Source organism: Arvicola amphibius, chromosome 6 (genome assembly GCF_903992535.2).
Source record: "Arvicola amphibius chromosome 6, mArvAmp1.2, whole genome shotgun sequence".
Taxonomy (NCBI): domain Eukaryota; kingdom Metazoa; phylum Chordata; class Mammalia; order Rodentia; family Cricetidae; genus Arvicola; species Arvicola amphibius.
The window spans coordinates 75,344,290-75,356,963 of record NC_052052.2 but is presented as its reverse complement, the minus strand read 5'-3'; the positions used below and the strand labels follow the sequence as shown (position 1 = coordinate 75,356,963).

At 43.0% G+C, this 12,674-nt stretch overlaps 1 protein-coding gene across 1 annotated transcript in view; it reads right to left on the bottom strand.

Annotated features, from left to right (window-relative positions):
- LOC119817781 (multiple epidermal growth factor-like domains protein 9) overlaps positions 1 to 7,114 on the bottom strand; it is a 113,352-nt gene extending 106,238 nt beyond the window's left edge. The window contains exon 1 of the mRNA XM_038335190.1: positions 6,429 to 7,114. Coding sequence (XP_038191118.1) covers positions 6,429 to 7,017 — 589 coding nt within the window. The 5' untranslated portion in view covers positions 7,018 to 7,114. The remainder of the gene's footprint in view (positions 1 to 6,428) is intronic.
- Between the last annotated feature and the right edge of the window lie 5,560 nt (positions 7,115 to 12,674).

Below are 12,674 nucleotides of genomic sequence, written 5' to 3'. Positions count from 1 at the left end.
ATAAAACTAAAAATATTATCTAACCTTCTTTCAGCTAAACAAGATCACCTTTCTCTATTTACTTCTGCTCTATGAAATGTCCCTAGAGCAGTAATTCTCTACCCATAATTTGCCAATCAGTAAAAACAGCAATATAATACTTTGGTCCATTCTTTTTATAAGGGAGCCAGGATGTCTGAAAGGTAATGCACACATCTTTAGAATGCTGAGATGAAAAGTAATGTACTTTAATTTTATGGGTCTTTAGTTAAATCAAGATAAAAGACCTAGTCTGATTATTTCAATGTGTAAATTTTCAACTAGTCAGAGGCCTCCTGGAAATTTTATTTGAAAGATTCTAAACTAATGTTATAGAGTTTATGATATTCCAGAAACTAATCAGATAAAGGAATGTCTACACAAAACTAGGCACTAAGGCAAGGAATAAGACACAATAAAATGTAAGAATCTCTGTCTGGACCTAAAGATAATTCAGATGAATATATCCATCAAAGCAAGATAAATCCTAATCAAAAGATGAGCTATAGTTTAATATCACAGCAATAAACCATTATAAAACAAAAAGTTAAAGATGGATGAGCAGCACAAAATAAATACCAAAGAGCACTGCTTCTGGGCCTGCTTCCTTATTTATAAAATGGGTTGAGTTTATAGCCCATAGAGTATATGCTTCTCATGTGTAAGTGCCTGGATTTAATCCCTAGCATCAGAAAAAAAACAAGGATCATAATATATAACTCAGTATCTCACTGTTCAAAGGATTAAATAACTTAACACATGTAAGATATTTTGTGCCAGGAGCACAGCATGTTTGCAATTACTATTACAGTGGTTCATAGCCTTCAAACCTGATGCTAAATAGTGGAAGATCCAAAATCAAATATTTTTTTCTGTAACTCTTAGTAGCAAAAGGTACCAAGATTTAGAACAAATACCAAAAGAGGCTGAAGCTTCATTAGCCTCAAGTAGACTCCCTTTTAACAACACCATGGAGAGGTACCAGCCACCCTTAATCTCTCCATGGTGCTAAGGTTTATACACCCCACACTTCAGTCTGGCCCTGAGGCAGGAGAAACACAGAATGCACTAGACTCCCATTTTGTCTTTAAAGCAGAAGGCTGTGCAGAGCATTCTCAGTGTCTGGAGCCCACATGTTTTTATCCAAATGCCCATGCTGTTTCCCTCTAACTTACTCCAGTTCTTGAGGTGTAGAGGGTAGGGAGGCAGACCAATTCTAGGACCAAGCCACAGCTAGTCCAGGGAAGGGACAATGTTTAAGATGGGCTCCTGAACTATAGCTCTGATGAGGGGTAACCTATAAAGCTTTAAGTGCTGACTGAGAATCCCCCAGCTCTGAACTATTCTTAATATCAGCGTCCTATAGTCCCTCTCCCAAGGCTAAAGATCCTGACTTGGCTCATACAGTCCCCTTCCTAGGCAGGCACAGAGTAATATTGGCCATAAAATTTTTCTGTTCTCATTTGGCATGGTTGAGCTAGGACTTTGCATTACCTTGCTTTTGCCAAATGACCAACACCAGAGATAGGGCTCAAGTGTGGCTCTTAAATATTGACTAGTTGCTGAAGAAAAATTATATGAATCCAGGCATGTTGGTGAGTTCCTGTAATTTAGTTACTTAGGCTGAGGTAGAAGGATGACTTGAATCTTTGAATACAAGACCAATCTAGGTAACATAGTGAAACCTATCTAAATGCCAGAGAGAAGTACTTGCATGTATTCCAAGACAGGTAAAGAACCATGCTGTCTTGTCAACAAAGCCTGACCTGGTCAAATGTAAGGTTACTTACAGTCTTTATCCCACTAAATGTGCATGTTGATACGGAACTCTTCATTAGTCTGGTTAGTAGATATTGTCCTAACTTCACCATGATGTATTTGTCAACTTTCTAAAATCTGAAATATTCTCCAATATATCAAGACACACAGGTTTTGGATAAAAGACTCTGAATCTTTATCTTTGGAGCCTACAGAGTTTGTTTTTTTCATAAAATAAATGTTACAGTCACAAATAACCACACATAAGACAACTCTGGGCTTTAGTAGTAGAGACTGTTGGGATAAAGAAAACATTTTCTGGTTCAGCTAGGAGCATCCTGAGTTTCTAGAATGTTCCTTTCAAATCGACTCTAAAGAGCCAGGCATAGTGGCACATTCAAAAACCAGGGAGACAGCAACAAGAGGATGACAACTTAGAGGTCAGCCTGAGTTATACAACTAGACCCTATCTTAAACAAAATCAAGCAAATAAAGAATCCATTTGCAATGTTGCATTCATACCTCATAGTAGTTAGAGATTTCAACTGGATTCTCTGGCTTGGCCAAGCAACATCTTAAATCATAAATAAATAATTAAGATTGCTTATGGGGTACCTTGAATCATATACATCTAATCATCACAAAACTTAAGAGCTGGAAGAGAGAGACCCTTAAGAACTAATCTAAACTATTACCCCTTTCCCTCCAAACTGTTTTAACATCCATGAATTTCTTTTTCCAGTGAGGTAACTATAACTTGCCCTGACTTGTGCTTAGACTTGGTCTGTAGGAACACCCTGCAAGTCATGAACAACCTAGGTGGAGTAAACAGACAGACAAATCTGGAGTGAAAAAGATCATCTGAATTTAACATAATCAGTCTTAAGAGCTTGGAAAATGTTTCAGACTATATTTTTAGAAAACTACAATAATTTCTAAGTCCTGATAAAAGATTTATCTAGCATATATTTTTAAATATATTATATATAAGTTAAAATAGTTTGATATCTTGATATAGTCAATGAGTCAACAACATAATTTGGCTGCCAAAAATAAAAAAAAAGAAATAAAGGAAGAAAGGAAGGAAGAAAGTGTGCTTAGGGAACTAAATACATAATCAGTACTAAACGATGGTCACCACTCTCTCTGCTATGAGCTATACTGGAGGACAAGCAGATTATTAGGGTCAGTTCAGCTCTGTTTTAGGAGTCACACAAAGACTGAAAAGATTCAGAATAGATGTGACCAGGATAGTGAAGAAATACGAAACCATGTCAAAGACCAATTGAAGAAGTTGAAGTTATTTAGCTAAACTCAGAGTACGATCACATCTGCAAAATCTGAAGAAATGCACAGGGAAAGCAGACTTGTACATGTTCCCAAAGGCCAGACTCTGCCTAGTCAAGTGTTAGGTACAGGCAGAGGTGTTTCACCTAAGACTATAGAAGTATTTTTTAAAATGTCAAGCCATGCTGGCCTTTAGTGGCTTCTAAGCTCCTAACTGCCTCAGAAGTTCATTTAAAACAAACAAGTAAGCAAGCATTTGTCCTTACCTCAGGGCCTTACTGCTGATTATTACTCTCTAGTAAGATCACAGCATTTCTCTCCACTCTTCATCCAACCAATCCATATAGTGTTGTACTAGGTTTGTGAGTGGAAAGGGCCTGCCTGCTGGGTAATTAGTTTCAGTTTGCAGATCAGTGACCCTGTAAACAACTGGGCCCTAACCGATAGGTAGGTAAGAGCTTTCAGCTAAATCTCCAGGAGACAAATTCTTACTGATTCATATAGTAGCTATAAGACCTGCTCAAGCAAATGATATAGTAAATGGTACTCAGTCCTCATAGAAATGTTGAAATAAAATTCTACAACCATCTTCCCCAATGGCAGGATATCCAGCTTTGCAAGCCAAATCAGCTTTTTCAAATTCAAATAGAAGTTTATCTCTGTCGAAGAGCTATGCTCACTATCTAAAGTAGAATGGAGCTCATGCTACAATTAAAAAGTCCCACTTAATTATATCACTGTAAGGCTAAAATTGCCTACCAGAAGGCCACAAAGTCAGTTGAGTCTCTGAGAACTAAATATAGACAACAGAATGAATTCACAGAAGAGTATAAATTACAGACTATTTAAACAAAGGTGAATGACCTCAGTTTGATATCGTGAATGTGTTTGCTACAGATAGACAACCATATGAGTATTACAACATGGAAACTACTGAAAGGTCAGATTGGTAAATATGCATCACCCCAGCTTTGCTTCGCTTCAAGTTAATTTGAATTATATGTATTGATTTGGTATCAAAGTATCAGAGAACATAATAAATACAGATAGACTTAAGAATTCTCTGTGATTTTCAAAGTAATCTATGTATATATAAATTAATTAAATGAAATAAGGAACTTGTTAAACAAGTCTGCTTATTCTGTGTACATTTACAATGAAAAACACAACTATTGGAAGGAATAGGTAGATGCTAAGTACTGATATGAAAAAATTAAGTTTTACGCTACTTAGGTAAGTGAATACACCAAGTTGAAACAATATGTATAGAATTATTGCATTTTAATTTTACAAACTATTTGATTAAGTTTTGATGGTGTCAGAGACGGTGCAAACCAAGCAAATCTCTATCCCTGAGCCCTAAAGATTATCTTAAAGCATTTTGTGTTGATATATGCCCAGAGCATTCTTTTAAAGCTCCACCAAACTGCTAAGAAGAGTAACCTCTAGGGAATGGAGCTAGCGAAGCGATAAAGTGATGTTTACCATTTTCTTTGTAGGGTTCTAGTTATTTCTTTTGAACTTAAAATGATAAAAGTGAAATGACATCATGCGTATTTATCAGATACTAACAAAAGCATGCAATTTCTACTTAAATATTGTAATCTTAACACTTTAAAGATTCTGACATTCTTTTTCTATTATTAAAACAAAATATAAAAATCACAAATCTCCACTCAGCTTCTCTAATAATTTTCTGACCAGAAAAAGAGCTGGTCATAGTGAAAAGTGGCATTACACGTGGTGCGCATGATGCTCCAGGAACTATTCTAAGCATTAGTTAGGTATGCATTAACTTAAGGAAATATTTTTTGCTCTCCTAACTTCTCTTCCTTGTTTTTGATTTTCTTGATAGAGTTTTGGTATGTAGTCAAGGCTGGCTTTGAACTGATCTTGTCTCTGCTTCCTCAGTATATCACTGTACACACTCAGCCCAACTTACATAATTTGCACAGCCAACCTATAAGGACTATGATAACCTTCATCTCAAAACTGAAGAAAGTGAGAGCAAAGTGACCTGTTCATACTTACACAGGCAAATGGGGGGGGGGGCAATAAGCTGTAATTCGAACCTAAAAATGGACTTCAGAGTCCATACTTAACTACTAGTCTAACTTTAGTAATATGTCAATCTCTTTATAAAAGCCAAAAAGTATCTCAGGTCTAAAAAATGGCTAGTTAATATGTTCCTTGAAACTGAAAGAGATCCAAATGTGGCTTCTTGGGGGTGAATAATCTGCATTCCTACTTATGCCTTTGCCAAGCTCCAACTACAATTCAAGACTTAACCATCTGGGAAAATCCTCTACCAGCTCAATTATAGTCCAAAGTCCATACCTGACTCCACAGTAAACCACTGAGCCAAAGAATTAGGTCAATGAATCAGATCAAGCTAGACAAGTGCTTTAGGCAAATCTCCACCCCAATGCAAAGCAAAGGATCTCAGAAACTTGTCAAATGTCTTAGAGAGGTAGGAATTACTGGTTGAGCTCCTGGCCCACTTAAGATACAAAGGGCGAAAGAACAGCAGTTGCCTCTTAACTTTGCTTCAAGAGTTTCACTAGCAGAAGAGCTGTATTTCTTACTGTGAGCGCAAACAGAAATTGGTATGTCAACATCAGCAGTAAGGAACATCCTAGATTTAAACGGGCAAAAATGGACATCCTTGCTTAAATGGCATTTGCCCAAGCACTGACCTTAGAATTGAGACAAAATGAAGTAGTGCAAGGAAGGGATTTAACCTAATTTATAAATGTGCTCAACCTAGATACACACCTGTCCCAAATGATCTACCAAGTCTACTTCTCTTGCAGAGAAGATATGGATTACAATGCCATTTTTTATTTTTAATTTCAGGCCCCAAAGTGACCTGTTTGTAGGCAAAATTCACTCTGTATATTTTCCACCCCAGCCCCCTCCACACACACACACCAGCATCTGTTAACTACACCAATAAAAAGAAACAAGGAAATTGGAACTTCCGAGGAATCCCTTCAGGTTTTTACCTGGGGATTGACAGAGCACCATTCTGGCTTTCAAACTTCCCCCCAAATAACCCAGGCAAGGTGGCCTTCTGAGCGGATCCCAAAAGTTTGTGTCCACTCTGGGACTCTGACAAAGGCCAGAAAACCCTGTTTTAGGTAGAGGCACTAAGCAGCCTTCCCTCTGGATGGAGCACAGCACCGGGTGAGGGGGGACAAAAGGCTTTCTAGATTTGAAGGATTGGTGTTGAGTCTTAGCTGGAGCCTGGATCTTCCCTGGGAGTCTATAGGACACGAAGTGCCCAGAACGGGGTGACAGAGGCTGGGGTGAAGACAGGCAGTGCCTGGGGAAAGGACAGAGAGCGAGCAAGCGTCTAGACTCACCTGGGGGAGGAGGCGCAGGGGCTTCGGTGGCAGGTGCGGTGGGCGGGACGCTGCTGTGGCGGCTGCTGTTCCAGGACTCGGCAGTCGGAGTCCCGGCAGTGCTGGGCGCCTGAGCGGTGGTGACTATGGGGGTGGTCGGCACCTGGCCAGCTGTGCTCTCAAGGGTGCTGGGCGCGGGTCCGGAGGGTGGTGGCTGGGTGGCTGGAGTGCGTCCCTCCTCCGAAGGGGTGGCGGGCGAAGGGCCTAGAGCCGGGAAGGTGGTGGCGGCGGGTGGCGCGGTGGGGCGGAGAGGGGTGGTCTCCGGGGAGCCGGCTGGCGGGGTCGCAGCCCCGGCTCTGCGGACAGTGTTGCGCGGGGGGCCGCTCCGCGGGGCCTGCGCCGTGGGAGCCGCGGCCTTAGGGAAGGGGTGGCTGGCTTGGTCCCGCAGCCCCGGGGTGGGCGACACGACCACCTGCCCCTCCGCCCCGCCGCCCCCGGTGACATTCCCCGCCGAGGCAGCTGAAGCGGCGGCGGCCGCCGCGCAACACAACAGGGCGAGGCCGCCCAGGCTCGGCAGGCTCCTCATGGCGCGCTCGGCTCCGCCATTCATTCATTCATCCGGTCGGTCGGTCAGTCATCTTCTCCTCCCTGCCGTCCAACCGAGGAAGCCGTCGCCGCCGCTGCCGCCACCGGGCGCACCATCGCCACCTCCCTCTGACAGGCGGCCGGCCCCGCGGGCGGGCCTCGGAGCGGAGGGAGAGACCCGGCAGAGCGCGCACTGCCCGCCCTCCTCGATAGACAGCCGGGATCCACCAATAGGAAGCCGCGTCAACCCACGTGACCCGCCCGCTCCCCGGCCTCTTTGTAGCGGCGCGGACCAATCAGAGGACGCAGGAGGGAGCAGGCGGGACGTCAGGAGGCGCGAGCGGCGCTGGAGCCGGCCCGGTTCGCGGCTGCCCCGGCTTTGTCTAACCACGGAGCGGGACGCGGGCCTCGGGCACCCGGCGCCGCCGAGCAGACAAAGGACGCGCCCCGCGCAGCAGACACCCGGCCAAGTCATCTGTTCCACTGGGCTCCGAACTGGACCCGGGGCGGGGAGTCCGCTGGGAGCAGCATCTCCGCCCTCCTGAACAATGGGGACGCCGAGCGGTACCCCGACTCGGGCGGGGACGGGGCTGCGTTGCGGCGATGGGCGCGGGAGGTGGCAGCCGTATATAGATGGGTACTCTACACTCACTTTGTTCCTCAAGAGAGCCTGGCCCCCTCCCTGCAGTGTCAGCACTGCCACCCCCATGTCAGAGATGGGGAAACTGAAGCTCTTGCTGACAGCTTCAGCAAGTCAGTCCTAGAACCCCCAACAGACACCTGCTAGGGTCCGGCGCTGGACTAATTTGGATGGGACCGTCTAGAGTCCCATCGTGAGCACAGGGTGCAAGCTTCGGGTGCAAGGGAGACACACTCGCATGCGCACTTTATGACCCGAACCTCGGGAAGAATAGGATGGACCAGGTTGAATTTCAACTCCTCACCTCTTGCTGAGTGTTTTTGTGGCTCAAGCAGTGTTCTCAACCACTTAAATGGTGAGATGAGAGGACACACCCCATCCCCCTCACAGAGCTGTTGTGAGCATGATATCATGTACACGAAGGGCTTAGTGCTTGACCCACCCTTCTAAACCATCATTAATACTAACCACTCGGGGTTGCACTGTGTCAGGACACTTCTGAGGTTGGAAAGCAGCCTGCACTGCCTCTACATCCCCAGAGATTCCAGCCTGTGGCCGGCCTTGGGGTGGGGCTGATAGCATAACTTGACCGTGGATGACATTAAACTCTGGAAGACGTTGGAAATCAGGCAGGCAAACTTACATCATCACTAGGATCCAGTGCAGTGTCCGACTCTGTAGCCTCGGCTGAGCAACTTCTAAGTTCAGCCTGGTAGATCAAGTTTGTCTTCCGATGGTTTAGTCCGGTCCCACCAGCCTCACTGCTAAGAGCAGCCCTGGCCTCTTCTAGGATGCTTGCCTTTGTGCATGGTTTCCCATTAGTCATTCGCCTCTAACCAGACAGGCAGGGTGAGATTTGTGTGTGAACTCGTGCGTGTTAATGAAAGCATGCATTTATTTGCCTGAATGAGTAGTGGGTGGAGAGAGGATATGTTCAAGCTTGTGTATGAAAGCATAAACACATTTGTTTTTCTGAGAAGATTGTGTGTATCTGTGAGTCTGTGAATATAAGAACTTGTATAAATTCATATGATATGTTTAACATAATAATGTGTGCATGTGTATCAGTGTTGTGTTTTGTGTGAATTTTCTGTTTTTGAATGTGAGGTTGTCTCCGGCTGTGTCTTTATAGACCTATCTGTGTAAGAAAGGGGGCAAAATAATGAGAGGGCTATATATTATTCTGAAGGTCAATATTTAGCAAGTACTGACCAGAGTTCTATTTTTACTTGTCCTTAATAAGGGAGTGGACATGGCATTCCCTCCCCCAAGCCATGTTCTTTTGGTTCCTCATCCCAAACCAAAATGCCACATCCTCTAGGAGACTTGAATTTCTGAGTGGGAGTTCACCCCACACACACATACATTTCCCTACTGTCCTTTGTTTATAACCCTGATCTTTCAACCCCTGCCTCTTCCTAAAAGGATTAATGATGGCTTTCAGACATATGTACCACAAATAAAATGAACCACCCACATGACTTAATTACTTCTCCTGGGCACTCATCATCCTTAGAACTAGAACTTGTGATTAATACCCCTGCCTTTCTCTTCCATCAGGCTCTGTCTGTGCCAGTGCCTAGCAGTGAGAGCTAATACATTCTGGTTAAACTGAAAGCTCCTGTTGTGCTCATGGGGAAAGCTGGGCCTTTACAACCACAGATTCCGATCAAGTTTCCCTGGAGGAAAACTTTACCTTCTCTGAACCTCAGTTTCCTGTTCTATAAAAGGAGGCTATTAATTCCTTAAACAAATCAGAACTTTTTAAAAAGAAAATACCCTGACACACAAAATGCACTCTGTATGTCACTACATATTTTGGTTGCTATTGCTAACTCTGAGTTTTGTTAGCTGAAAGACTAACAGACAGAAGCCTCTGTCTGCAGAAACCTCTGTCCCATAAACTACAGATCAGGTGACATGGTTTGACGCTTGCCCTACTGGATATTTCTAAATGCTATCTAAAAACTGCTCGGCTGGCCTGAGCTGTGCTGTATCAGAGATTCTCTGCCACTGGAGGAGAAAAGATGATTTGGCTTTTCTGCCAGGAGGATCCCAGAGCAAAGGCCTAGAAGACCTTGCAGAGTGACCAGGTCTCCTGGGCCTCAGATAAGAATGTTTCAGGCTAGATTTCTCAGGTGGGATAGTTAGCCAGAAATATGGCAAGGATATGTTGAGTTTCTTTATGATAAAACTTTGAGACGGTTTCCCTTTATAGCATAGACTGGCCCCAGTCTCCCAGGCGCTGGCATCCAGATATAACCACCACTCTAGCTCTGTAAAATAACTTAAATATACTAGTATTACTCCATTCAACATTATTTTTATTACTTTTTAAAAGCTTATTTCATTTGTGTGTATGCACATGATCACCTGCATGCCCTGGCTCACATGTAGAAGTCAGAAGACATTTTGGGGGAGCTGGTTCTTTCCTTCCCCTATGTGAGTTTCACATAGCAAATTCAGGTTACCAGGTATGATACCTAGTACCTTTGTCCTCTAAGTCATCTCACCAGCCCACATTTTTTTAATTCACTGCTTTGATTTTATCTCTAAACCACAAACTACAAGATAGCTTGTTTTATTAAATTTTCTGAAGCAGAGTTTTACTTTGCCATCCAGGCTGGCCTGCAACTCCCTATGTAGCCCAGTTTAGGCTAGAACTCACAATAGTCCTCTACCTTAGTTTCCTGAATACTAGGATTACATCATGCCCAACATGACTTATTTTGTAAGTAAACTTTATAGTTTACGTTTAAAAATGGGAAATACCATATATATCCAATATCAAAAGAAGGAATACATCTGTTCAATTTAATTATATAACATCATATCAGGGTGGCTGTCAAGATAGTAGAGCCGATATCAATAGCAAATTATAGAGTTTGAATGTGCCAGTCATGAGATCTGCATGACTTACTTCATTGAACCCTCAGAACCTCACCAAGTAAGTACTTATGTCCTAGACTATTTGGGTTACTATAACAAAGACTACGGCACTTACAAACAATGCCAATTTGTCTCTTACAATTTTGGTGGTTTGGAAAGAGCCTTATTCCTAGTTCACAGATACCATCCTTTCACTGTCTTTTTGTGGAAGAAAGGACAAAGGAGTTGTCTAGGATCTTTTTTTTTTATAAGGACACTGAACCCATTCACAAGGACTTTGCTCTGCTGGCCTAGTGCTTTCCACGAACCTCCAGATACTATATAGGAATAGTGTTAGGATTTCAACACACAAGCCTAGGAGTAGCACAGAGTTATTCTTTATCTTTTCATTATCTGTGTGATCCAAATAAGGAAGCTAGGACACAGAGAAGTTAAGCAGCTTGCCTAAGGTCCCTTAATAAGGGAGAGTGGCTGGATTCAGACTGGCATCATTAACTGCAAAGGGAAAATGCTCATGATATCATGTCAGGAAGAGAAGAGCAAACAAAAGTGATGACTCTGACTCTGTGTATCAGAATGGGGTTCAGTACTTTTACTGTTGCTCCATTATGGCAGTTAAGGTCACAAAGATGCAGAGAAGGTCTGCTCAGAGTCTGTTTGAGCAGATGCTGAAGAAGGTACAGTCTAATTCCACTTTGTGCTAGGCACTAGCTAAGCATGAAATCCACAGAATCAGCTCAGAAATTCTTGAGGTAAGAGGAGTCTTGTGATGGGGCAGGCACGGTTCCGGAGTTTTATACTCCCGGAAGCTGAGTAGAGTGATTGCCTTGCATGCGTGGGACGTTGAATTTGATCCTCAGCACCATAAAAACAGAAACACATTCATTCCTTATAGTTGGGACTGTCATCTATACTTGAAAGAAAGAGGAAAATAAATGTCTGAAAGGTTGAGACTTGCCCAAGGTCTGCCTGACTTCAAAGCCAATTCTTGTCTCTATACTGGAGTCTGTTAATGTGGCCGCTGGGTGTTGTTGCACATAGCAGGAGGCCAAAGGCAAATACTGAAGAAAGGTCAGACACATGCACCAAATTTAGCCCTCCTGCTAGAGCAGCAGTTCAGAAAAAAGAGGTATTGAAAGTCAGAAAGCATAAAAATATGATAGCAAAGGCTTTATGATACACAGACTCTTTGCCCTTTCTGGTTTCACTGAAACATAAGTGCTAGTACAGACTCTTACTAATCCTTCAGGAACCTGGTCTCCTATCAGATGTGGCTGAATGCAAGGTTTGGCATCTTCTGCAGACAACTGTAGGGTTATCAGGGCCACTATTAATAAAGTCTGTCCAACAAAGAACACAGTAGACAACTCCCAGAAGAGGAAACACGTGACTAAGAAACAAGAAATGCTGCATGTGTGGCTAGAGTAGTCAGAAATGCAGTCCAAGATGGTGGATTGCTATCCTTTTAAACCTACTGATTTGCATGGAATCAAAAAATTTTAAGAACTACTTTTACTTGCTACTGATCAAAGAGTGTCACTCACAGTTGTTAGGACTGTAAAAAATTAATAGAATGAAGTCTTTCTAGGAAGTCTTGAACTTGTTCATTCTCTTCTTTGACTCTCTTCTCCTTTTCATTCTTATTCTTCAACTCTTAATTATCACTAAGATTCTACTCAAAGAAAATAAATATCTGTGCATGTGTGTGTACAAAAATTGAATGCTTGGCATGATGGCAGATGCTTATGATCCCAAGACTTGGAAGGTAGAGGTAGAGATTAAGACCAGCCTGGAGATCCTGCCTCGGGGATGGAAAAAGGTTAGTAAGAATTAGGAAAAAGAAACTAAACAATTAAAAAGGAATTGATTAAGTATGTTGTGTTCTATGCTTCTTTGTTGGAATATGAAACATCTACAAACTGAAAATGAATTCATGGAGCTTGGAGAGATGGCTCAATAATTAAGAGCACTTGCTGCTCTTGTAGGTGACCTAAGTTTGGTTCCCAGCAACATCTGTAACAACATCAACTCCAAAGATCCAACACCTTCCCACCTTCCTCTGGAATCCTTGGACACACACACACACACACACAACCCCACACACCCACCCACCCCCACACACAGTCAGAGAGAGGGGGAGCACGCAAAGACAT